The sequence below is a fragment of the Chiroxiphia lanceolata genome, chromosome 12 (assembly GCF_009829145.1).
Source record: "Chiroxiphia lanceolata isolate bChiLan1 chromosome 12, bChiLan1.pri, whole genome shotgun sequence".
Lineage (NCBI taxonomy): Eukaryota > Metazoa > Chordata > Aves > Passeriformes > Pipridae > Chiroxiphia > Chiroxiphia lanceolata.
In genome coordinates this window covers 20,168,265-20,195,424 of record NC_045648.1, presented here as the reverse complement: position 1 = coordinate 20,195,424, position 27,160 = coordinate 20,168,265, and the positions used below count along the sequence as shown (strand labels likewise).

The 27,160-nt window shown below is 41.3% G+C and overlaps 1 protein-coding gene and 2 long non-coding RNA genes across 3 annotated transcripts; 1 reads left to right on the top strand and 2 right to left on the bottom strand.

Annotated features, from left to right (window-relative positions):
* Positions 1 to 21,513, bottom strand: ICE2 (interactor of little elongation complex ELL subunit 2). The gene is given in 18 exon segments (XM_032700478.1): positions 1 to 2,431; positions 4,790 to 5,045; positions 6,066 to 6,116; positions 6,209 to 6,293; positions 11,580 to 11,709; positions 13,121 to 13,250; positions 13,252 to 13,297; positions 14,513 to 14,554; positions 14,557 to 14,940; positions 14,943 to 15,212; positions 15,215 to 15,307; positions 15,310 to 15,442; positions 15,939 to 16,123; positions 17,591 to 17,750; positions 18,533 to 18,649; positions 18,999 to 19,133; positions 20,392 to 20,511; positions 21,246 to 21,513. Coding segments are annotated over 18 exon segments (2,604 nt in total). The 5' UTR covers positions 21,321 to 21,513; the 3' UTR covers positions 1 to 2,239.
* A 630-nt stretch (positions 21,514 to 22,143) lies between these two features.
* LOC116792976 lies at positions 22,144 to 24,874 on the bottom strand. Its single transcript, XR_004359329.1, has 3 exons — positions 24,548 to 24,874; positions 24,096 to 24,199; positions 22,144 to 23,117 (listed from the first exon to the last, which is right to left on the bottom strand). It is a non-coding gene; the product is annotated as an uncharacterized LOC116792976 (long non-coding RNA).
* Positions 24,875 to 25,214: 340 nt separating this feature from the next.
* On the top strand, positions 25,215 to 26,260 carry LOC116792974. Its single transcript, XR_004359326.1, has 2 exons — positions 25,215 to 25,311; positions 25,990 to 26,260. It is a non-coding gene; the product is annotated as an uncharacterized LOC116792974 (long non-coding RNA).
* Positions 26,261 to 27,160: the final 900 nt, after the last annotated feature.

The following is a 27,160-nucleotide window of genomic DNA, read 5'->3' as shown; positions in this document are numbered from 1 at the left end:
TTTAAATAGACTTATTTTTTATTTTAAATGGAGTATACTTTGGTACTTCCACCCATGACACGTGAACAAAACCTTTCAAAGCACTAACTCAGAGCAAATTACTTCAGTCCCACTTAATCCAAAAGAGATCAAACAAAACATAACTGAATTAAAAAACCACCTCACGTGTTGTATCCAAACTCCAGAGTCTCTACCTGTTCTAAACAGATAAGAAACTACAATGAATATGCATTAATAACATACTAGTGCACCATAACAGTATACTATTAAGAGAAAAAAGCAAGTCTTTTAGGCATATAGATATATAGGCAAATAGACCATCCATTTCTGACACATGAAACTGCATCAGGAACCTAAATTCTATATAAGTCTGGCAAAAGTTTTTACATATACAAACTGAAAACTGCTCCGAATCCTCCACACAGAGTCAGTTATCTGGAAAAATGACTCACAGCTAAATATTCCTATTATGAGGAGTCACTAAGAGCACTTAGGGTTTTGAATCAGAACCGTTTGTAATTTGCAACCCCCAGTTCAGCTTGTCATTAGCTTATTACTGCAGCTAAAAGAAGCAGTGGCAAAAAAAAAAAAATAAACTGAATAACACCATAAATATATCTAACAGTTGGAAAAAAACCCACATCAGAAAATGCTCTGTATTTCACAAAGAACAGTTTTAAATATACAATCACTGTTTGAGCCTGATTTAAAAAAAAAATCCTCCCTTCAGGATTTTGTAACAGATAAACTCCAGTGAACAATTTTTTTTGTGTTTACCTTCATGACATTCAAACGTGTCATGTCAAGCCACAGTGAGCAGAGGAATGCTGGATCAGATGTGTGTGCTGGTAACTTCCTTAATCCAAACAAAAACCTTGGAAGAACACCTTTGAGGCCTCTGGTTTCTGTGATAGCAGTTTAAGCAATGCATCCAAACAGCTCTCCAGAACATCAAACAAACATTGGCTCAGACAGTTTAAAATAGTTGTGTTGTTTACAAGACAAAAATGGGAAAGAATTTATTGGACTCATTCTCGGAGCTCTCTAGAATTCACAAGCTCTTCTAAAAATGGGAAGTACAGGCAGAAATTCAGAAAATGTAAAACAGAATCACAGAATAGAATTTTCAAGCCTCGATTTCAAGGCCTGTTTGTGTTGAGATTCTGTTTGATGAAATATTCCAAGTACATACCCTAAACCAGCTGCAATGCAGAGAAACCTTCCCTCCCCAGCAACCCCACTGCAAATACAACAGAGAACACCAACATTCCAAACAACTTTAATTTCCCACACTCCCATGCTCCAGGAAACCACATCACACTGCTTGGCCTTTTCCTAGACAGCAAGGAACTCCTTTCCTCACTGCATGGGCTCCAAACGTCACTCAAACTGCTGATGCACAGCAGAGTCTGAAGGGTTTTGGAACATGACTAAGGCCTTGATCCCATCACTTGTTCCTCCAGGCAAACATCACCACCCCAGGTAAGCACTGCTGCAGCTCCAAGTGATCTGACTGGACATTCAAGCTGCAGCCATTCAGAAACACAGTAAGGAAGTGAAACAGTCATTTCTGAGGACACACCAGAACCCAAACAATTCCTGGGAATTGTTTTGGGGAAGCATAAAAGAGATTTAATTTTTTTAGCTGTGCAAAATGTAATGGTTTAGCTGTGTGTTTCCTAGTGCAAATTTATGGCACGGGCTATTCAACTACACACAGCTTTTGTTCCCCAAGCCTCCTTTGTTACACCAACCTAAAGAGAAAACGTTTAAGTTAGTTAAGAGCTGGGAGACATCACGTGTCAAAAAGGCTCGATAATGATCTTGAAGTTGCTCTCCTTATGCACAATACACAAAGTAAAATGTAGCTTTAAAATATGTCAGAATAAAAATCTGTAGCGATTCTGGAAGAATTCAGAAAACTGCAAAGTTATATTTCTGGTTGTTATGTGGAATCAGAGTATTGTCACCCACTGCTTCATTCTTCACGATGGAGTTGTGCAAAAACCCCAAGACCAAGAGAAGACACTTTTCCCCTGTAACCAGCCAAGGGGCCACTTGCTTTTTCCTCTGACTGAATTTGGGATTTTCCCTTGAAACACTTCCACTGAGGTACAAAGGGGTTAAATGTTTCGGAAATGCTCCAGCCAAGGAGCCATTTCCCTGCCAGCTTGTTCTGCCTCCTCCGAAGATGCAAGAAAGCCCCAGATTTGTTGTTGCCTCTTGTTCTTCTCCATTCCTACTTTGGTTGCATTTTGTTGTACTTAGTGTTCCATCTTTTCTTCATTTTCCTTTGCTTGCAGAAATTCTTCCCCAGCTTCTTTGGAGCCACACCTTCATTTCTCACAGGCTTTGCTGGCTTGCCTTTTGTCTCCACAGCTCCTGGCTGTCCCTCACAGGGTGTGTTCCACTGTCCTTTTGCCCCAGACATCTACACACACAGGGGGAGAGAATTCAAAGAAAGAGCAACTCAGAACACCAAACCAGAATGAATCATCTTAAATCTGCAGTAAGCACAAACATATATAACAACATTCAGAGCCAAAGAGACTCCCAGGCCACATCTGGGCTGGAGGGCAGGCCCAGCTGGTTTCCTGTCACAGTGACATCTCACCAGTCCTGCCTCTTGCTCGTGCCTGGATTTCCTTTGGCAGAACCCAACGTGCCCAAGGTAACCAGGAACAGATGCACAACTCTAGTTTGCCCTCATATGGAGTCAGGATGTGGCTAAAACATGTACCAGGGCCTAAGAACCATCCCAGAGCCTGCTAAGCCAGCCACAGTTAGCACAGGGCTTTTACACAAACCAGTCAAGCTCTGCTTGAAGAAAAACAGTGCTTGGAAATTTTCTCACTTCTAAAGTGTCATTACTAGTTGTTCAAACATATTAGAGTGGGACCTTCGGGGCACTTCCAAAGCATGACAGGCATCATTACCCCACCAATAGAAATTACAAAGCACCATGGACTCCTAAAAAATTTCTATCAGAAGTTTCTTTAGAGGCAGACAATTCTTCTCATAATCAATTCTACATTGTTTTCAAAACAACAGCAACAAAAATGAGGTATTAGTGACTTTAAGCTATATTAACTTTCACTTATCCTATGTCAGAAGATGACATCAAACAGCTAAAATATTTTATTTCCTTAGATTTAACTTTGCTCTGAAGAAATGCAGAGGATAAATGCTGTATAAAGCTGTTTTCAGTAAACAGGAGGAAGCCACCCATACACAATTTCATATTTCTGCCTGAGACATATGTATTCTCCCACAGTAAGGTACTTCCATGCCTCTACACATACTATATATGCCTTTAATATAAAGTAACTTATTACTCTTACTTTAGAAACAGTATCATGCATACGTGTTATGAATGTTGTGCTGCACAGGGAGCAACACAAATCAGAACTGAAGTTTCTGTGTGTCAGGGAACCACAGGAATTTCAATGGAAGTCTCTTCAAAGGTAAAGGAGAGGCAGGTGATCAATGGCAATGAGTCCAACTGAGCTACCACACTTTGGAGGGCTCAAGGGAACACTGACTTTTGCTGTGGACAAACAGTTATCCCTACCTGAGCTTTGTTTAAAATTATAAACAACCACAAACTGATCCAAGACTCCCCCACTCCAGCTGCAGAAAGCAGGAATCACCAAGTTAAGACAAAAGCCTTCAAAGAGTGGCATGAGGGGGCTGAGGGAAGTACTAAAACCTTCAGTAAAGCTGAAGTCACTTGTTTCTGTGCCTTGGCACACACAGAAGTGTAAAAACTGCCAATTTTCTGTGTGTGGCTGATCTGCTCACAACCCCTTGTCTCCATGACATTTGGGGTATCAAATATCACAGCTAAGTGCTCATTGCACACTCCACAGTGGAAGCACAATCTGGATTCTCCTCTACCCAGCCAGTTATTCCCAACAAACTTGTAAGACTTTAGTGTCCCAGCCCTCAAAGAAATACCAGTTTCTGCTGAAACAGTTAAGTTCAAGATTTTGAGTTCTGGGGGAAAGACAAAGAGACAAGTAGAGATGAAGGTAGAACTGAAAAAACTGAAGCCAGGTTAAAAGGTCCTTCCTGAAAGCATTTGAAGAAAAAGCGCATCAACAAAAGAGCACCACCACAGAGGCAAAACTAGAAAATCCTTATAAATGTAAATATTGTGCCCATTTCAGCTGTACTGCAAGCCTATGAATTACAAAGCTTTTCATTAAGCCAAATGCCACATTATTTCTGTTGTCCAAAAGTACCATTAGGTTATATTAAAGATGCAAAACTTCATTTTGCAAGAATTTTGCCATCAGATGAGAGAAAAAGATTAAAAAAAAAAAAAAGAACACCACCAGAGTGTATCCCAGAGAACTGTACTAAGAGCCCAATGGATTAGACCCCAACAGCAGAATCCACCTCCCCTGGTTTTACCTGTCTACAGTTGTGCTAATCATTCTCACTCCTGTAGTCATTAGAGAGAAATGCCAATTCTAACAGCCTGAGTCCTACAATCCAAGAGGCCCATCCTGGTGTGCAGATGCATCTTACACAATGTTCCATTTCCCTCTGTTAAGAGCACAACAAACCTCAAGGTTTTTCCACACTGTCATCTGTAAAGGTGGGTGAGAAGAACCTCCCCTAAACCATTTTCCAGGAAAAAGGCATTCTTATGCTTGGTAGTGGATCCAGAACTCCGAAGGGTCTCTGCCCCCAAAGACAACAGGTCACTATGTCAGTTATACACCCCATGGAAAGAAATCATTTCTAAACTACTAATCTACTTTTCCAGCAATGGGACACTGACCTTGTGCTTCCAGCCTTCCTGGGGGGCAGGTGGGAAGGTGCAGGGCACTCTGCCATGGCTGATGTGGTAGGGCAAAGGAAGGCTGGGATCCAGGGGCACCCACGGCACGGACAGAGTGGCAGGGACAGCAGGCAGGTCACAGTGAGCCTTGTGTAGGTTATAGGATGATCTCGTGCTCTTGTCAAGGGAACTCTTGTAAATTGAAACGGAGGAATCTCCTGCAGCATGAGACAATAAATAAGAGCCCTCCTGCAGACTAAAAAGAGAGAAGATCAAAATGAAAACCAATATTTAAATGGGTGGTTTGATCTGAATAGCTATTACGTTCTTAATGCAAAAGCAAAACATTTTAGATATTTACTCATCAGTCCCTGTTTTATAAAAAGACTGTGGACAAGAAAGCATTAATTAAACTGTACTGATAAATACATACTAATTACTGTGCTTATAATGTATTCTTAATGTACTAATTTATCAGCAATGTACAGACTGTCATCATATTCAACTAAACATGCAACTGAAAACCATCCATACTGGGCAAACTCCAGTTCCTTAACCAGTGTCTTACAAAGCATAAATACATCTGTGGACACAGACACAAAGCACAGACGTGCTTTCAATACACACTGGGGCAAACAGGTTTGCAGGAAGGTAAATGTCAACCAACTGCCCAATCACAAATCAGGAAGCTACAGAAATTATCAAGTGCAGGAAAAGTCCTCTGTAATTTGAATTCAGAGACTTGCACTCAGTGCAAGAAACCTGCTTCACAAAAAAACCTAAATCACTTGCAGCCTGAAAGCCTTGAAGCAGCTCAATAAAGGAGCAGGGGAAAGGTTGCAGTGCTGTACAGAGAAAGAACGTGCTGTTTTAAGTCAAACTAAGCAGAAGTGAACACAAACAGTATTATTTCTACAAATTAAGCAAAAAGACTAACAAAAACAGATGCCCAAATATTATGTCAGCCTATACACATAATATTCCAACTCACTCCTGCAAACTGTTCAATCAGCTCAGAAGGGTCCAGTCTCCTCTCCTGAAAAACTGGTTCATAAAAATCAAATCCTTATTATTTTGCATCATTTGTACAAACCTTGTAATGCCAAGCACATTTTATAAAGAACTGCATTATGCCAAGACAGACCTAAGAGAACCTGTAAAATATTTCATGTATCTGAAGAAATAAAAATCAGAGTAGACAAGCATTCTACAGAAAACACAGGATTAGCTGGGGAATGTTGCAAACAAACACAATTAACAAGAGTTGAGCACTTACTCAGACACTTTCTTCAAAATGTGATGAAGTATATTTAATGAATTTGCAGGCCTGTGAAAGAAAAAAACCACCAAAAGTAGTAGCTTGCAAGGCTTGTTAGGGTTTCAAATTCATTGCTAAAAAAACTTACTAAAAATACTCACTTGATCAATGCAAGTTTTTCCCTTAAAGTTTCTGGAGAAATCTTTTCTAGCATAATAAGCTTTGATGTGAAAGCATCTATATGTCCTGAAAAGAAATGCAATGAATACACTAAAAATAAAATGAACAAATGTAAAAGCACAACATGCAGATCTAATGCATTTTTAAAAGAATAAAAAAAATTGTACTCTTTTAAAGCATAGAACAGTGAAAAGTATTTATCAATGATGCACAATAACAGTAAAATGTAGAGCTGCTAGAAGTACAGACATCCATAGCTGGACAGTCTTTGTAAACCAGGGGGATGCCCCTGACCCCAGGAAATCTTACATTTTGGGTGATGTGTGGGATACACAACCTTATTTTCCTGTGGCCTTCATCTCATCAGTTAGTTTGTATCTTCTCAAGTTCACCTGAGCTTTGTCACTGTGATTCCTCACTGGACAGATCAAAGTTGATTTTTACAACACATTTACTTCTGAGTTTAATATACTTCTTTTTCTATTCGCTACATTACATGAACAATTGTGCTATTTGATTTTACTGGGGATTCTGACTTTTGTATCTTGATTTTTTCCCCTCCTCACCTGAAAAATCCCAACTTACAACTCAAGCCTTGCTCCTGGCAAATGGTTAAAGACTATTTGCCTTGACAGAATGAGGAGCAACAATTCCAAGTCTCCTCAACCCATTTTTAAAATGAAGGCTGCCCCCATTTCCCCTGGTAAGCACTAAAGATCCCCAGCACAGCCTGGCCATGGGTGTGGTGACCGTCCCTCACCTCTGGTTCCCTCTCACGTCCGGGTTTTCCCAGAAATCTGTTCTATTCCAGCTCCCACGAGGGGGATGAGGAAAAGGCAGCATAATCAAATCCAGCCTACTCAGTGAATTTACTGCCTTACTAAATCTGCCCTCCCAGGAACTGTAAATGCTTCAACTGCACAGTTAAAAGTGCTGAACCAAAGCACTTCACCTCCCAAGCTAAACGTCACTGGCAGTTCATGTCTTGTGGAAGAAGACTAAGTAAGAACTTTCACTTTCACAAAGAAAAAAATAATGCACCAGGACGACTGATTTGTTTTAAACACTGAACATTTGTTACTTTTCTTGATATCCATATTTTGTGCAAGACTAAGCAGTTAGATTTAATGTTCTGCATTGCTCACTCGAGGAAAAGGGACTTGAAGTCATCATTAAAAAAACAATTAAAAAGAAATCTGAGTTCTGTATTCCTCATCAGCCTCTCCTCAAGTCACAGGCTTCTCTACTTCTAAATTCACTGACAACATAATGGGGAAAAAATAAAATAATAAAAAATATACCTATGAACTACTCCCACCTAACTTACATAACTGTATCTTATATTTGAGAAGTGACCAACTGAAAACACCTGACATTCAGTAAGTTACCCATACAGTAACATACAGGGTTTTTTCCAACCCATTTTTTAAATAATCTTAATTTAAAGTGAATTCAAGCGAAAGTAAACTATTCTTGCAGAAGGTTTTCTTGGGGACTTAATGCAAACAAGTGAACAATGGTCAGGGTAAAATGCTCCCATTAATCAGAAAAGGTTATCCCAAGTTTATTTACTGCTTAGATCAAGTACAAGTGCCTTATTTGGGACACTTGTCACAGAGATTAGTCCCTTTGCAGAGGCAGGATTGCCTATCTGAGCAGCAGGGAACTTAAATCACCAGCTCTAACAGCAAGAGGAAGACAGAGCTCCAAGCTTGTTTGATGATAGAACACAGAAAATAAAACATTCCACCTCCTGTCAGCCCTTGCAGCTCCTGCAGGAGGCCCTGGGGACACCGGGGCTCTGAGTCACCTCCTGGGCCAGCACTGCTGAGTCACCAGGCTGAGCTGAGATTCCTCCCTCCAACACTGAGCAACAGCTGTGGGGCACACACGGAGGGCCAGAGAACTTTCCATCCACATTTATTTGACAATACAAAAGATGGTGGAGATGGCGAATTAAGCCTTTTCAAGATAAAAGAACTTCTACGCTGTTCCACCCTTCCACATTCATACCGTGGGGTAAATGTTTAAAAAGAGCTGTAAGTCTGTGGCTTTACAAAGAATTTGATTTTAAAACTCCTTTATTATAAAACACAATAATTCACTAAAAATAATTCAAATTATAGCATAGTCTCAGAAGTCAAGTCTGCCTTTCTGCTTACACCAAACACTCAATTGCAGTAGTCTTACTTTCAGGTATTAGATAAATGAGATATTCATCAGAGAATGAGATATTCACCCCATTTGAAGCTGTCCATAATTCCAGGATATTATCACCCTTGGAGAATTGTCCCTGGAGTTGCAGGACAAAGCTTTCTGTTGTAAAGAGCCCACAACATCCCATTTTTTCATAGCTCCCTTAGATACACAAACTGAAAGGCAGAATTTCACAGCTACCTTGCAAATTTTCCTCAAAGAGAGCAGAAAGAATCCCTGAGCAGAGCATGAACAGCGTCCTATTAAAGGCTGTGGGAGATGCTTTTTCATGGAATGAGTATTACTTCCACATATGTTTTTTTATCTACCTCTGTTAGAAACTACATGGCAGTACCAAAAATCTGCAGTCCCCAACTCGTCTACCTGAATAAATAAGAGTGTTCTGTCAGTATCAAAAGCTGGCAACATGTTGGGAGTCCCAACTCTGTATCTGTAGCTGACTTCCCCCCCCAGGCTGGGAGTACAAACTGACTGTTGAGGACAGTGCCAACCCCCAGTGACCCTGTGCCTCCTCAGAGCCCACAGAGCCAGAACTCCTGTGGGCCCCAGGGTCTGCTGCTGGAAAAAACGTATCCGGGAGCTGCCAAACAAACAGTACTGGAATAACCAGTGTTTCTCAATCCCTGTGTTTCTCTCAAACACATGAACAGAGTGTGCTGAAGTGGGCCCTGGGCCTGTTCCATGAGCAGGTACCCAGGGAGGAGACACAGGAATCCTCTGTATGGGCCAGGGATGGCTGGTGGGGCTGGAGCAACCCTGCACAGCCAGCCTGCTTCCTCCTGCACTGCCACGAGTGTCCCAGCCCGTCTTCTGCACTGCCACGAGTGTCCCAGCCTGTCTTCTGCACTGCCACGAGTGTCCCAGCCTGTCTCCCACCCTGCCAGCAGTCTCTGTTCCAAGGGGTGCTGGCTGGCTGAGCTGCCTGCAGCCTCCTGCCAAGCCCTGCCTCAGGTACCCTGTATCTGATGGCAGATTAGACAGAGCTCCACTGCTCCCTCTGTGTGCTCAGCAAACACATCACTCTCTCCCTGCAGTTCCACTGCTTTTGACTCCGGAAATGTTATAAAACCCATGATAAGATTTTCTCCAGGCAGCCAAATTGCAGTGCAATTCAATATACTGGGCTGCTTGTTAAATAATAAGAGAAGAAATGCTTCTCTCTTGCACAGTAAGATACAGTTAGACATGGAGAACTGTGTACACAATTAGCCCCTTGTGAGGGTTTTTTTTTAAGGAAGGGAAAAACCATAGCAAATATTGCTTTTCAAGTTTAAAATTAGAAACATCATTTCCATTAAATATGGAGAGCAGACAAACATAGGATCAGCAAAACTACTACCTCAAATACATTCATGGCTAGGCTTCGCAAACGAAGATTTGGGAAGATTTCACATAAACCCTATAACTCTATGATAGGATAACACTTGTATAGAAAAATTATAAAGCTGAAGTGGGCATTTCTAAAACAGCACTCTGATGTGAGTCAGTAACAGCAGAACTGTAATACAGTGCACAAGTGGAAAGGTTAGGCAACCACAGGCTACCACTGCTGCCATAACAACCCTACAAACCAGGCTTTTCCTACAGGAATGCCAGGCAGCCCCACTGCAGAACATTCACTGCACAAACTGCACCACCCTCACTCACAGCACGTGCCAAGCATATTCTAAATATCAACCAGCCACCAAGTTGCAAATTTTCCCTTTTAAAACCTCATTAATTACAAGATAATCAGTATCAGAAAGCTCTCCGTGTTAAAAGGGTTGTTAAAAAAATCTGGCCACAGTCTTTATATGCATTTTTAATTTCTCTACAGAACATACATCCCAACAGACACAAACACTTTCCTGATGTTAAAATGTCATTGTACAAACATGAACACAGCATTTTCTATGGGACACTTGTTAGTGGAGCTTGCCTCATAACACTGCATTTCTGAGTGCTTGGCTCATGCCATTTTGAATAAATGGCCTTGCAAGTCTATCTTTCTGCTAACATTCCCACACTTTTAATTCCTTTTATTGCCTTTATTTGCTGTGCTCTGGATTTCAGCTGTCATCTCTTCTACACAAGATTTGTGGTTTCCTGCTCCATTCTCATGGAATGTTACTTGCAATCCATGGATTCCATTACATTATCTCCTGTTTCCATCTGCAGGACAAGGAGTACCAAGACCACCTCTTTGACAGAGATGTTTCAGGTCATATCACATATTAGGAGATTAAATGTCACGGATCATTTAGAGATGGACAATGGAAAACTTGGAAAACACACTTAAGTGAAATCATCCAGTGTTCAGAATTCCTGAGGAACTCTCCAGCTATGGGAAGAAGCTCTCAGTAATACTGTGCTGTGTATTTTTCTCTTTCTATTAGGAATTTCAGTTCTGCCAAGCCAGAAAATTGTTTCCAGCACCTCAGATATGAGACACTTGTGAAGTGTTTTCAAAGAGTGTAATTTCTCCAGTTTCTCAATGACAGAACCTGGTTTACTCTCTTGCTTGGTTTTCCTCATTCTATCTTACCTGTCCTCAAGTTATCAATCTAGAAATAACAAATTTATTTATCATGGAAAACAGGAAATAATGAACATTTGGCCTTTTCCCACACTGCAAGCTGAAAGGCCAAAGAATCAGCATCCTCTGAGCCACACACCCACTCCCCTGTTCATCTTCTATTTTGGTACACAATAACTAATTTATTTATAATGCTTTCAGAAAGTGATAAGATATATTCACAGCTCACATTTCATCAAGAAGTATTTTACCACTCCTGTGATAATTCATGATGCATATGAGTCATTTAAAAACCCAAGAGCTAAAAACTCCCCCCGAAACCCAAAGATACTTTAAGTCAGGAGGATTTCTAACTTCACATACATTTGTCTTTAAAAGAAGAGTAAATGCAGTTCTGCAAAACAAACATTAATGGATGCTATTTATCTAAATCCAATGTTGGAATATCCTCATTCACCACCCAACTCAAATTTTAGACTAAACACATACTCAAAAGTGGAAAACAAAATGCGAAAGTTAAATAAATAAGGACATATGGACTAGACCTTTAACAAATATGTATCTCCTCTGTTCTACATACATACACATTTCTTAGGAAGAAAACTAACACATGAACTTACCAACATAAAATAAACATTCAGAATGCAACAAACTCTCTGTCCACAACTGACACACTTCACTTTCTGTCAGAGCTTCCACACCGTAATAGGCCTGGTATTCTAGTTTGGGCAGCAGGAATATGGGAGTAAGCTGTAAAATAGAGAATAAAAGAAAAATCAGCACTCACTGTCCAAAAATGTCCACAATTTAACTACATTTTCTAGTTTATAATGCCCACAGTCCCCCACCATAGATGGAGCAACACAGACATTACACAGGCTTTGTTGATGGCCCATTCTGTGAAACCCACAGTACGAACCCTGGGGTACAGAGACTCTGTATTAAATAGAGGAGGGTGACAGGGACAAAACCAAAAAAAAGAACAGTGAAAAAGGACAGGCAAGCTTTTACAAATGATAAAATTCTGCTGCTGAGTCATTTTTCCATGCAACTAAATTAATTTGAAGCTTACACTTCTGTGCTCTACTGCCCTCTGCAGCAATTCAAGAAAAAATACATTGTATTTCTGATCTGCATATTATTAGTGGAATCCTGCCATTTATTCCTCTTGTGAGAATCTCACTTGAAATTAGAACCTAATGCTTGGAGTCTCATTTGAAATCAGAGGCAAACCTTTGTGCGCTAACACTGACAGAGAAAACAAACCTCTTGTCACTGACAAACCACAGCTGGAATTGCAGCAGAAATTAAAAAAAATAACCAAGTGCTCAGTTTGCCAATAACAAACCAAGCAGCTCTCACAGGCATTTCTGAGCAGTGCATCACTAGCAAAGGGATGGTCTTTCTTCAAAATAACATTGTGAGCACAGAATCTTGGTCAGGAACCAGAGCTCTGAGGATCCATTTCCTCTCCAACACAGCATAAGCACCTCCCGACACAACCACAGCCTGCTGCTGGAATTCTGTCCCCTCAGGAGGGACACACCACATCAGACGTGCTGGATGGTTCAGAGGACTGGACGAAAAGTAATAAATGACTGAGCATTACAGAAAGAATAAGCTTCCTTTCTCCTATGTTACAAGGCATAATTCCATTAGAATTGCACTTAAACCATTTGCTAAGATAAGTGTATCCACAGTATTTTCAAGCAGAATGAATAGGATCTTTTTTGTGTCCTGTATTGTTCATTTTATCTCCTACTTCTCTGCTTAACCAGGCACAATAGCAAGGCTGAATCCTGATTGGAAGTATTAAGATCATGAACGTTCTCAAAGCCTTGGGCCAAACCCCCCTCACGCATTCAGCTCAAACTGACATGAGTTGACATGAGTATCATTATCCCTGCATATTACTGCAGTAAAAAATGGAGATTCATACTTGCTTATCTTCTAATCAAGCAGCTTTAAAGTAATCACAAGTTATTCTTCCCTCTCTTCCTGCAGCAAATATTGACTTAAGGAAGACCCACACTGCAGAGTTCTAATTAAATGTACAAATTGTCTGAGTGAAAGCACAAATGCCATAAGGGACCGGGAATCCCAGAGATGCCACTTGGGCACAACTGTTAAACAAAACCAAGCCATGAAAAGCTAAAAGCACCTTTTGGGTTTTTTTCTTTTTGTGGTACCGTGGCAGTGACCTCACTTTCTGGACAGTGCAGCGCACCAGGAGCAGCAGCTCACCCACACTGAACAGCTTGTACACCACGTTGCCTCCTGAGGGGCTGTGACTCTGAGGGGGCTTCTTCAACCAGCTCGAGTTCACTTGGCAGCTTTCCTGCAAAACAAAAAACACAGAAAATCACAAGCTTGTACATTTTTTACCATGAGGTTAATTAGCTTTTTCCCTTGTAGGATGTTTTTCGTTTGGTTGGTTGGGTTTTTTTCCTAAAATTTGTTTTGCTTCCTGAGATTTTTGGGTGAAAACTATTTCATCAGGCACAAAAAAGTCACTTACATATTAAAAAAAGTTTAAAAACGATTACATTTGGAAAATGCTCACTTTATTAAAGAGTGTATTTTTAAATAACCCCACATTATTAGATTCCTCATACGAATAGAGCTGTGACTCCATTTTTGTAGAAATGTTACAATACATTTAACATTGGAGCTTCTGTGCATCTTTGAACATATTCTGAAAGTATACTGTGGGAGACGTTGTCATGCAAGGCACTGCAAGTTATTTTCTGTTAGTAAAATATATAACTTGACTCTGGCTTTCTGCAAAACAGACATACAAAGAGGTGTCAAACTGTATCATTATGCTTCCTACTCTCACACAGTCACTCTGCTGTGCCAGTATATTGGTTTCACTATCTCTATTAAAAAAAAATTGTATTTCTATTATCAAATACCTGAATTCCAGACTCTGTCTTTTTAAGAGACAGAGAAACAGGAAGAGTATCATGCTGCTCAGCCCTTCAGACTGAGGGAGGAGAAATGGTCTGGCAGTGACTACTGAAATTCAGGTAAATCAATAAAAATATAGGAAGTGGTAACAGTTTCAACTAAATTAGTTGTGTTAATCTACAGATTAAGTAATCAATTATTAATTCCTACATGATCAAATGCATAATTTGATTATATTTTTATTCTACCCAAAAAGTCAAACAGTTCCATTTTGATTGACAAGAATCTTTTTGCAGACCAAATTACTAAAATGTTTGAATTTTGGTGCAAAAACTCATTTCACTACCAAATTATTTCTTTTCCTTGCTTAAAAACCGTGTGCATAACAGCTTTTTGTTTCCCTATAGTAAAACAGTATTTCACATTCAGCTCTGTGGACAAAAAGTTCCCAAAATGTTCCCTTATGTGTGCAAGACAGGAATTAACAGCACCTTCTCTGGGGGAGAATTAAAGGCACATGTCTAAGTAAATGTAACGGATGCTCTATTACCACATTCTTCAGACGAAGGATTCAAATGTTTTCTGTGAAATTTTATCAAAAATTGGACATTTGCCTCCTCACCAATGAACACACTTAACTTACTCTTTGGCACTCCCTCAAAGAGCCAAGTCCAGGTGTTCCTGTGGGATTGGAGGCAGGGGCCGGCCCAGCTTCTGTGCTGGAGGTCACCAGTGGTTTTGGGGACGGAGGCCCCTGGGCTGGCACAGCATTAGGATTGTCACAGCTCCCCACTGGCTCGGGAGCTTTTTGGGAAGGTGACTTGAGAAGCTCAGTTTGCAATTTCAGAATCTGTCCCACAGGATCCAGCTCTTTGGATAACTTCCTGGTGGGTTTCCTGCAGGCTTTCTTTCCCTGATCCATGGAATCTGAGCCATCAGCCATGCCTGCTGAAGGGATCTGGGTGGGAGAAGGAGATCCTGCAGGCTCTGCTGAGCTATCCCAGGCAGTGGCTGGGGCAGTTGTTTGGCACCAGTCAGTGTTTTTACTCTCTGAATCAATGACCAAACGTCATCCGTGTCACTGCTGCAGAAGGGAGGCTGAGTCTCGTGGCTCTGGGCAGCATCAGACTCTTCCTTGTCACTGACTGCATCAGACAGAGGATTTGGGTTTGTTTCATTGTCCAAGACTTCTTTGGTCCCAACACCCTGTGCTTTGTTCAGTCCTGTCTCCACTGACTCACCAGGGGAATTTTCTCCAGGGCTGAAGCCTGGAATGCCATCTAATGATGGAAGCTGCAAACTGGCACATGCTGAAACTTCCTGCTCACAAAGGGGGGTTTTCCTTCTTCATCTCCACTGTTTATAGTGGATGTAATTTTTCCCCCCATTTTTAGGCCATGAGATAAAACTTCAGCAGTGTTACTAACTGCAGGAAAGTACTTTCCACTTTAGAAGTTCTTGAGAGCTTGGTAGATGCTCCAAAAGTTTCCAGTTCTGTAACATCATCATCAAAGTCCATCCCTGTGTCATCTGGAAGGGGAATCTTCCTGCACTGGTAGGTATCAGAGGACACCTTAACACAGGAATGAAAAAGTAATCATATTAGAAAAACCAACCAATAAAACAAACCAAGAAACAGAATGTGTTAATCACAAACAAGGCACAGTCAAGTTGAAAACATGAGAAATGTTCTACTATCCATATTTTGACTGTTGGGAAAGAGGGGCAGTAATGGAAAAAATGTTCCTGTTTAACATGGAATATCTTGAGTCCTAAGAATTGAAGGCCTTTCCAGAGGGAAATTAAGTTCAGAGAACTTTTCCCACTGAAGTAACTGATCCAAACACATTTTAATGGAATCAGCAGTAAAGCTGAGGTGCCCATGGAGTAGAAGCATTTAAAGGAACTATAGGGACACTTTATAACAGGGTTCATAACTCAGCAGTAGAAAAACTGTCAACAGAAAACCTAAATTTTCCTTCATTATTAGAAAAAAAAAAGCAATTTAGGAAATATAAAACAAGTTTTGTTTTTGTTTCTTTTATTTAAGAGTAGGTGAACCTACATACATCCCACTGGAACAGATTGTCCTCAGCTGGTTTGTCCATCCATACATCAGAAATTGAAACATAGGATGTTTTAGTTGCTAGGAAATCCATTGGAATTTCATGGAAGATTTGATTCCTCTCTCTTACTGTCATTTCTTTTCTCAGCAGAGGTGAATCAACATAAACCACTTTAGCTGGTTTGCTACCTTTTCAAGAACAAAAAGAGATTGAGTACATATTAAATGAAAGGAAGAAAGACTGTTGTATAATGTAAATAATAAATCTTTCAATTTTCAATTATGGTCAAATCCATTCCATTCACAGAAGAAGAAATGAAAAACGATCCCCTCATTCACCAACAACAGAAAATCCAAGTATGTGCAGGTGCAGTGTGAGTGATGATGGGCTGCAGCACCAACCACACCTCGTTACCAGCTGAGCACATTTCAAACACAGTCTCTAAATAGGCAATTTGGAAAATAAGAATTTAGGATCCATCACTTCTTATACTGCATTTTATCATCAAATATGTTCTGTTCTCCAAAAAGCTCTTTTTTTCTCCTTGGGTGAGTCAGTTTTTCTCTGTTAAGTCTCACTGCCAGAAGTGAAGGTTGCACTTTGTTTGTCTTTAATCAGTCCCTGTGTCTGGGCTCTGCTGCCCCACGCTCGTTCACACCTCACCACACTTCCACAGGAACAAACAGAAAATCAAAAACTAAAAATCAGAGTTACGCCCTGCCCACATCACACAGAAAGCAAAGGCATGTGGGGAACACAAAAATAAATTCATGCAAGGGGTTGGTCCCAGGGAAAGGCGGGAAAAGGAAGGAGCAGAGAAAGCCTTCAAGAAACACTAGGTATTTCTAACACATTCTGAATGCCCTTTAGCTGTTCACTTGGGATCCAAATTAAGTTTAAAAACTGTAATGCTGATAACAAAAGGAATCAGGCATATCTTTACTGATAAAGCAATTTAATTTCATGTAGGAAAGCACAAAACTTGTAAAATTTGCAGATATTTGATAGCTTATTTACTATTTTCAAGTTTGCTTTAGAAATCTGTGTGAGATGCACACAAGGACATTCCAAGACAACAAACATTATAAATACTCATAGTGAATAAACCCTGGTGTATTTTAAAGAAAGAAAAAGGTTATCAAGAGAGGAAATCTATATTCAGATTACTGAGGAGGGCTTGACAACCAAAGTAAAGCATTCAGATGAATTCATCAGTTTAATAAAAACATTTTTTGTTGCAAATGGGAAAAGTATCTCCATGGATGTCCATTACTTTTTAACTATTCTATGATGTGAATAGATACTGTTAATTCCAGAAAATGTTTGCTCTTTTCTTTTTCAGAATGGCTCTTTTTTTTAGCTTATTGAAATCGGTTCACTTGATAATTTTAACAGCTTCATGCAGTTGATTTCTTTCCAAGGATCACAACTCTCAGTTTTGAAAAGCAAAAGGATATTAAAGTTTTTTTGGTTTGCTTTGTTTATTCCCTGAGTGGAAAATATCTGTGTGCCCAAATTCAATGTTTATGGGGATAACTGTAGAGGTTGGGACTATTCCCAGTAACAAGGTGTAGAAAACTATAAGAAGTGACCCCAGATCAGCTTTCGGGGTTTTGTCCAAAACCCCGAACTTTTATAACAAAAACATCCCATACCTGCAACAGTGACCATTTTAACACAAACTGGAATTTCCCATTGCTCCTTGTAGTTTAGTCCATGATTATTCAGTAAAGTAAATAATGACTGATTACTTAGAACAACTTGAGGACAGTATTTCAAAGCAAGTTTTTCTGCATTTGAGTCTGAACTAATATCCTAAACAGAAAAAGAAAAAAAATATTTCCTTTAAAGTTCTTTTTCTTTTTTAAGAAATATACAGATTTAAATTTACAAAAAACTCCAAACCCAGAACATGGATCAACATCCCCCCCCCAAAAAAAGTCCAAATACCACCACAGTGCTTCAGAATGAAATGAAAAAAGAAGAAAACTCCCCTGAAGGTTTCTGTCTGAATCTTATGCAATCACATTGCAGCATGAGATAATGTGTCATCTGAACTTGTACTTTCAGTTCATTCCTATAAATTTGAATTACTGGGTTGAACAGGAATTTAGGTGATCATGAAATACAGGAGTGCACTGAAGAAAAAAACCCCAAACCAGATTAACTTGCAAATATATATTACAGATTTTCTTATGAGTTAAGTAATAGCATAGTAAAGATGTGTAATACTGAAGTATGGTTAGAACTGCCCAGTGTTTCAATACCAATTACATATAAAGAACCTCAAAACAAATATAAAACCATGAAGAATACAAATTCAGAACTGACATGATAAAATTGATAAACATTGTGAGGACACATGTCCATGAAAAAGGACTAAGAAGATAATGGAAGCACCATGAGAGAAGGAAGGAAAATCCAGCTGTGCTCATGTTTTCTGCCACCTGAGACGTCACCATATTCTGTTCACAGCTCTAACATCTCTTTAATGGTGAGGTGGAATGGAATCTAACAACTGTTCAACCCAGAAACAGGATCAAAGGGCACTTTGGTACAAAATATGCCTTCAAAATGCCAGTGAGAAGGTAACTTACATTATACATAATCTGAGCCTTTTTCTCTGGAGTTATAATAGATGTCACAGTTTCATAATCTGTGGGCAGCTGAACGGGCATGGCAGGGAAATCTGTTTTACCTCGTCTTGCTGTACCCTTGGAGAAAGCAAAGAGAGTCAGGAAACAGCTTTAACAGCATCTTGCTGACCCAACATTGCACTTCTTGTGAGGAAAAACACTCATAATTTATGCAGCTGCATTAGAAAGTTGTGTTATATGAAAAATATACTATTACTGTAATCTTTTTATGGCAAACATACAGTGGACAGCTTTACTACCAAAATAATTTATTAAAGTTTTAATTAATAATTTTAATTATCAATTATAACCCCTAATCCAAGCACTGAATAATAGCTGCAAAAATCCCAAATCCTTGTGTAACACAATCCTGATGTAATTCTACTTATTTGAAAAAAAACCACAAAATCAATAGATAAGATATTACCATTGCAAGAAGATTTTTTTCCAGCCTGAAGGTCAGCTGTGTATGGAACTTCCCTCCCATGATACTCATGATCTCCTGGAGCGTGTAAAACTCGGGATACTTTTGCACATGTCCAATACAGGCACGGAGCAATTCCTAAGGTAAAACCAAAAATTGTTCATGCATTTGTATCTTTCATAAGAATTTCATTTTGAAGGTTTTTTTGCCATTGCAAGTTGCATTTAAAAATTTACAGATACCTGCAAATCTACCTACTGAGATTTACAATATTCTTACAATCACTGCTGTCAGAACTGACACGTTCTAAATTCTCCTCAGCCCTCCATATGCAAGGCTAACAATCTATGCACACAGGCCCAGACAAATCACTAAAAATACGGTTTAGTACAGTTTGAACTGTGCTAAACCAAGTAATTACTTTCTTTATTATCTTTTAGAGGAAACTAGTATTTTCTGTGTTACCACCCAGTTTACACAGGCCGAGGTAAAAGGCACAAAGGTAAAGACAGATGATTCCACTGGTGCTGACACTCGCTATCATGTCACTCCAGATAACTTTTATATCTGAATTATGCATTTAAGACATTTCACTTCTGTTTAGTAACTAGACTGAATTATTTTTGCAAGTATTGTTTAAAACTAAATTGTGCTCCTATTCATTTTAAATCTGGGTATCAACCTTACAATAAACAGGATTTCAAGTTTGGAGACACATTTTGTGACCAATGACAAAATCACTTTGAAAAATAGACACAAGATATAAATGCAAAACCAATCCCAATTTTTAGGGAAAAAAAAAAAAAAAAAAAAAAAAAAAAAAAAAATAAAAAAAATGCAAGCAAGGTTTTGCCCTGAAACGTGCCCAAACTCTGAGTCAACCCACTGATGGGAAAGTTTAATGAACCTCTGTTCTGGAATTCCTTTTCCAAAACCCAAGAATGATACATGAAGTTGCATGTTTGATCTTAGAAGCACCAAAGTGGATATTTACCACAGCATGAACTTGCAGATGATTATGATTAAAGCCTGAGTCACCTCTGATTAAAGAGCCTCTGTAACATGCTACTGTAGAATTTAACATTCTGTCCAGTGGTGTGTATCTAGGAGCAACTTCTTAATGTAAATGCAACTTCTCTGTTCCCAAATATAAAGATGCACTTTACTTCATGCACTTTATTAATATTTTACATATTTTGTTCAGTGCATTCATTTGTATCATACCTTACTGGCTACAATGAACCACAGGCCAAGGGAAATGCCACCCCTGTCTCATCCCAACATGGAATCAGCACAAGTTCAGGGACCAGCACATCCCACGGGCAGTACCTGTGTATCTCCTTCACAATTCCAGTGGGATTAGCTCAGAAAAGATGGAATGGCACCTGGCACTGACCTCAGTATAACGCAGTGCATCTTCCGAGATGGCATCATAATCCTGGGCACAGCTTCTCGCAGCGTTTTGGGCAAATTTCATAAATTCTGCTACTTCATTGTTTACCACTTCTTTCATTTGCTGGGGAAAGGAAAAATCTACTTTTAAGACAGAACAGAATCTTCTATGCTAGGTATGTAACCAGCAAAATTTCCAGAGAGGAGTACAGACAATGGTACAAGGGAGGGTGTAGATTCCACTTGCTGGTCAAGTTGGCAAATGCTAAGAGGTTCACTCCAGGAAAAGAAATTTCTGTGAGGCCCATTTCCTTAAAAAGAAAAAAAAAAAACAAACCAACAAAACACCACCACCCAACAAACAGCAAGCCTCTTTTGGTATGGTGCTTTATAAAAAGAAAGGCTGCGACAAGATTGTTGATGAAGTTTACATGATAAAGCCACGAAGTATCTGACTCTGACTTCCCCAGAAATTGTACCAAAAGTAACAACACAGTAGATATTCATGTGCCCAGGAATGACATTCTCACTGTTACAGCATAAAACAAAGGAATTAGGATTAAAAAGGAAGCATGGGAAACCAAATGGAATGGCTCAAAAACATTTGCTGTTAATTACACTTTACAGGATTCAGCTCAAATACTTCCATCCAACAAGGCCACAGCCCTTTAAACACACAGCTAAGGCTCAGCTGCAAGGGTGCACTCGAGCCCTTCTACTTCTGTGAGCACTGATGTGGCAGCACATGAACAAACTGAATTTAAAAACCAATGTTCCCACCTTCCCCTTTATTCTTTATAACAAAAAATTTGTATGGTTCCCTTTGTGACACTGCTGTGTCCATAGCTGTGCACTCACCAAATATGTGAACAGTTCCCTTTGACTTGCTGCACTAACTTGAAAATGGTTGATTTTTTTCGAGTACTTAGTCATCAGATACAAGTATGTTTTCTGCTCCTTCTCAGACAGACAAGAGGTGAATGGATAGGGGAGCCTGGGTTCTGGAAAAGGATGATCATCACTTGTGCCTTTGGCCTCCGCCTCAGCTGACTCTGTGGCCTGCAAGTCACAAGGCTGCCTGTTTTCTGAAGAGCTTCCCAGGGCTTCCACATTTTTCTTTGCCTCTCTGAAAGAAAAGTAACAAAAAGAATCTGCACTTTTCACATAAATACTAATATTTGTCAGAATTAATAAATAAAGGCAGTCATGCAAGCCTAAACTTCAAATCCAGCAAAATGCTCTGAGAGACGCTGTGCTCTTCCAATTCCCGGTCTGTGCCAGAGGATTTCTCTTATTCTGAAACTCCACCTGGACAGTCAGACTCACCCTCAGTACCAGCAGAAGGTTTGCCACTTGTTTAAAAATAGGAAAAAAAAAACTAGTGAGTTTTTTTCTCCTTAAACAAACTGGTGTCTGTATTAGTCTGTATACTCAAGATTGAGGTAACAAGCCAAATGTGAAATGGATTCCTTGCTCTGGAAACACCCATCATTAATGAAAAGATAAAGAATCTCCACATTTCATCACTCACTGATGCCTGGTGTACAGTTTGCACTCAGAAAGGTCAAACTTAAAAGTCAGTTATGATAGTAAAGGAGAAAGGCTTTTTCTAGTTAAGTCTTTCACTGTAAAGAAGAAAATTTAAATTACTTCATTGTAAACACCGGAAACTCCAGATTTTAATGAAGAAATTCTTACAGAGCACACAGTTCAAGAGTTTAATTTTCTACTCTAAACAACGCTGGAATGAGCCACCACAAATGACATTAGGCCAGGGCAAGGGGCACAGCTGCCCTAACAACAACAAAGCTGGTTCTTAAAACCACTCCAGTACATGAAGGCCAACCAGCTCAGCCCTGCTCTATTTAAAATAATTGTTCTTAAGAGAGAAAATACTTAAGGCAGACAAAATGAACATTAACTGCTGATCTTGGAAAAAGCATATTTTTAAGATACTATTTCAGCAGTAGGAAACATCTCTAGTGTCATTCAAACCCAGCAGTATCACATCCACAGCTCTTAATAACACTTCACAGCTGTCTCTCTGGATACAGGGATGTGTCCATCCCCGTGGCACAACTGGCAAATTTAATTAAGCTGGAGCAGCGACAAGATGCTGACTCAGAATGCCAATGTAGGACATCAAGAAATTCTAGCAGCTCGAATTGGCTGCATTCAGCACTGAATGAAATGGCAGCACATCAAGATCATTGAGTATGCAGTGCTGTCACAGGCTTCACCAGGGTGCAAACCAAAATAATCTGACAGAGCTTTTCTGCCCATATTACAGCATCATCCTTCATTGGAGCTGACGGCTTAAATTTCCCCCTTCATTTTATCCGCACCCTGCCTTCACGCTTCTACACCAAGACTTAAGTAATATCTATCAGAAAACCCCAATATAAAAACTGGCAAATTTCCTCCAGCTTTTCCTTTCACATTTGCTCCAAGAGGTTTAATTTTCTCTGCCCCCTGACTATGGCCACACAACCCAGTTCCATCAGTTCCTGATTCTTCCCAGTTGCAGCCTCTCTGGCCTCTCCTGGCTGTAAACACACCTGAACCACACACAGCTGAACACAATCCCACTCCTGAGTGTCTACTCCAGACACCCTTCAAAGGAAGAATCCTACAGTAGTATCAGGTGTACCAGCAGCGAGCTGTAAGGGCTGTGCTCATCTCTTGCCGGTTCCAAGGAAAGCTGCTCCAACAGAGATGAACCAGAAAAGCCTTCTCTAGTTAAAGATGTGGGATAGAGAGAGCAGGTATTCCTCTCAAGTGGCATGTTCTCATTGTCAGTTCATAAAAATACAGTAATTCCCCTTTTGCACAAGTTATCTCTCCCCATGCTGAACTCCCCCTTGGAGCACAGGAGCTCCGTGGTTCTGTGGTGTGCCTGTTATTCCCCAGGAGGCACCTGCACCTCCCTACCGGCTTCACAACTGCTGAGGAAACCAGTGGTCTAAAACACAGCCCTCCACATGCTCAAATCCAGCAGCACGAGACAGGCCTTTCACTATGCAAAATAAATGCTGATTCTGCTTCCTTAAGGAAAAAAAAGGACATAAAACCTGCACAAACAACACTGCCTGTACCACCTGTGTTCACACAGTTTCATTTCCCTGCCTTCAGCTAACACTCTACAGAGTTTCTGCAATAATCAAGGAATTATTGTCTCTCCACTTGCACCTATGGAGTTGGGTTTTATGCTCCTATGCTGTTGGGTTTATGAAAACAGTGCTGGCTACTTCCAAAAGACCAAAGTGAAAAGGATTTCAATGTACAGGACTGCCACCCTTCTACATAGCGAGGAAGACACGGACAGACAGCAAGACATGAATCCCTAAAAAGCATTCGGTCTGGTTTGTGGTTACCAGGGCCCCTCACCCTGACCCAGTTAAGGGTGTGGGTCAAACTTCATCCTCTTTGGTAGGTAAGAGAAAGCAAAAACAGGTACCAGCCCCAACAAATAACCTAACCTCTATCCCAAAACCCTCAAATACCCCCTTCAAGACACAGAACCCAGAGGGCCCACCCTGGACTCCTGTTCTCTGAAGTGTCACAGTAGCTGAAAGCACAGACCTGCTGGAGGAGTCAGTAACAAATCCCTGTGTGCCAGAGAACACCCAGCTCTCCCCCAAAACAGTATGAGCATCTGTCCATGGGATGATAACAAAGAGCACAAGGTGATAAAGTAACACAATATACCTTCTCGATAAATGCCACAGTTCAGACAGGCTCGGAGACAAGGAATACTTTTCATAAGTTCGTGTGAGAAAAATACTTCTTTGCCATTTTTTGGTGTAATATCCCTAATAAAAAAAAAGCAACACAAATACATTGCAATACAAAAAAATCAAAGGCCACACCTGCCCCCAAGAAACAAAACTCAGAATAATTTATAAAATAAAAGAGGACGCCTACACAGTGTTTTCAGATTTCCTCTTGTGGAAGTTACAGACATACTAATTCCTTCTGGTTTCAACAATAAATACACATTCGTTACAGTACAAAAGAACAGTTTCACTAATACAATATATAAATTCTAGATGCAATGAGAGAAACTGATGGTAGTTACACACTTTCATATGTTCATCAAAGAAAACCAAACTTTGGGTTGAACTTGCTGGAATTGGTTTTGTTTTCTACACTGATCTTACCTTCTTTTTTTTTTTTTTTACGTAGCCCTTCCAGTGTACAGGGTTTATACGACACCAACCTTCCTAAGCTATTGTGAAAGGAGTAAGAAAGGATTTATTTACGTCTTACCTCACAAACTAATTCAAACCCATCATACACAAACTAATTCAAACCCATCCCACCCCTCGGTTTAAAGGAGCCGAATTACGTCTTGAGGGGCGTTTCGTGTTAGAAACACGAACAACCGCCACGGCCCTGGATTCCAAGCCCTCGCTGTCCCTCCGCCGTGGGCACACACGGACACGGAGCCCCTCAGGGAAGGGATTCCGCTCCTCCCGCTCCCGCGGCGGCAGCGACAAGAAGGCTCGCACACCGTCCCGCCCGCCCTCAGCGCGGGGGACGGCGCCGGACGGGGCGGGGACTGGGTCTGCGCGCTGCCCCGGGCTGCGGCGCGTTCTACCCCCGGCGGTGGCAGCGCGGGGCAGTGGTCTCGCTGGCCCCGCCGTGTCCCGCTACCCCCGCCTGGCTCGGCCGCACAGAGTACTCGCTCACCAGCTCAGCGGCGGCCCCCGCGGCCGCCACTCTTGGCAGGCCCTCACGGCACCGGCCAATCAGTGCCCGGCACGCGGGTCAGGTGCTCCGAGCCAGCCAATGGGGGCGCGGGCGGCAGTGGCCGCCTCAGGGCGCGGCCGCCATGTTCCGGCGGGCGGGGCCGTGAGGGCGCGGCGGACTCCTTCGGCGGGTTCCTGAGCGGCACGTCCCGCCCCGCCCCGGGTGTGCAGAGGTGGGACCTTGAGGAGCCGTGTGTGCCCTGAGCAGGGGGCGGGTATCCCGGGCGGCACCGGTGGCCGTCCAGCCCGTCCCTCAGGGGTTGGGGTCATCTATGAGGGCTGAGGTGCCCGTTCCTCAGCTTCGCTCCTCTCCCGGCCGTCCAGTTTCCCTGGATCACTTCTCGTTTGTGATCTCGTGGGAGAGCGCACAAATGTGTTGGGTTTTTGGTTGGGTTTTTTTGGGGGGTTTTTTTTTGGGGTTTTTGTTTTTTTGGTTTTTTTTTTTTTTTTGGGGGGGGGGGCTGTTTGTTTGTTTGTTTTTTGATTGTTTGGGTTGTTTTTTTTTTTTTTGTGCTGATATCAGGCTTCCCGGGGTGGTAAAGTGGCATTCAGGTCATTGTCAGAACCCATAGGTTTGGGTGATGAAAACTCGTTTGCCTGCACGCTACACACAAAGGATGACCAGTCACTGCTCCACAGGTGGGGAAATGAAGGGCAGTGAGGATGGGACATGGAGCAGTCAGTGTCCCCCTGGTGTCCTGTGACTAAAACTGGGCTAATACATGGGAACACGGAGATGATTCAGAATGATTTCCAAACCCATCGACAAGGGGGGGGTCTTCAGCTTCCTTGCAGATCACTTTTAAGGACATTGATTTTAATTCTGCCCTCTCTCCATTTGTGTATCTCAGAGGAGCAGGAAGGTTTCCTGTCCCTGCTGGACCCATCCAGAGCCCAGTGGAGGAGACTCCGAGGAGTGATCTCACTGCCCAGCCCAGGTATGGCAACAGTGACACAGCTGAATGACAAGGAGGCTTATCTTGTGAATGTGGCAGGTTAAATCCTGCTTCAGACTGCATCTCTAAAACCTGCAGTGTATGTTTCTGGTGTGGTTTTTTGTTCGTTTGTTTTTGGTTTGGGTTTTTTGGTTCTTTTTTTTTTATAAAATGGTGCTACTTCCTACAGGTGATCTTTTTCCTTCCATGGCATAAACACAAACATCAGGAAACATGTTCCACTGTGAGAGCGACAAACACTGGCACAGGCTGCCCAAGGAGGTTGTGGAGTCACCATCCTTGGAGACACTCTCAAAAGCTGAGCCTGGTTGTGGGCAACCAGCTCTTGGTGCCCTGCCCGTGACCTCGGGAGGCCCTGCCTCCCTCAACAGTTCTGTGGTTCTGTGAAATAATCAGGGATCAAACCCACCACCTCCAAATGTACAGCTTAGCCTTCATTATGGGCAAGGACAGGAGTCCTCAGTTTGTCTCTTACTTCAGAAAACCTGTGTTTTATATGAACTTACATGGTTCTTTCTATAGTTGCTGCCTAACCTCTATCTTGCTGGTTAGGAACTCTCCTGTGACTGGAAAGATTGGGCAGCAATCAAATCCTGAGGATGAGAAAGTTAAATCTGGGGTTTCATGTCTTTGCTGCAGACATGGAGCTGCTGCAGAACAAATGGCACTGCCCAGTGCTGCAGTTCGAGAGTCACCACTTCCACTCCTTTTTTTGTGGAGCTGATCTGCAGGTGAAGCTGCTCCCAGATCCAGTGCTTCAAAGATGAATGCTAGTGTCTATCCCTGGATCATGGTCAGGCATATAAATCCTGAGCTGTTCAAAGCTCTGGCAGGACTGAGGCATTTTTGAGGAGGTACACAAGGAGAAGTTCACATGCCCCAAGACCAAGCATGCTGCTGGCACAGTCAGGTGCTCCCAAGGTTAGCACAGCAGAGGGGAGTTGCAACTTTGATTTTTGATGCCCTAAATTGTATTAAAACTTCAATTTGATACCCAAATCCTCATTTAGATCTATCCCAGAGTGGTAATTCCACCGGGAAGGTCCCTGGGAGGGTTTGTGGCAGA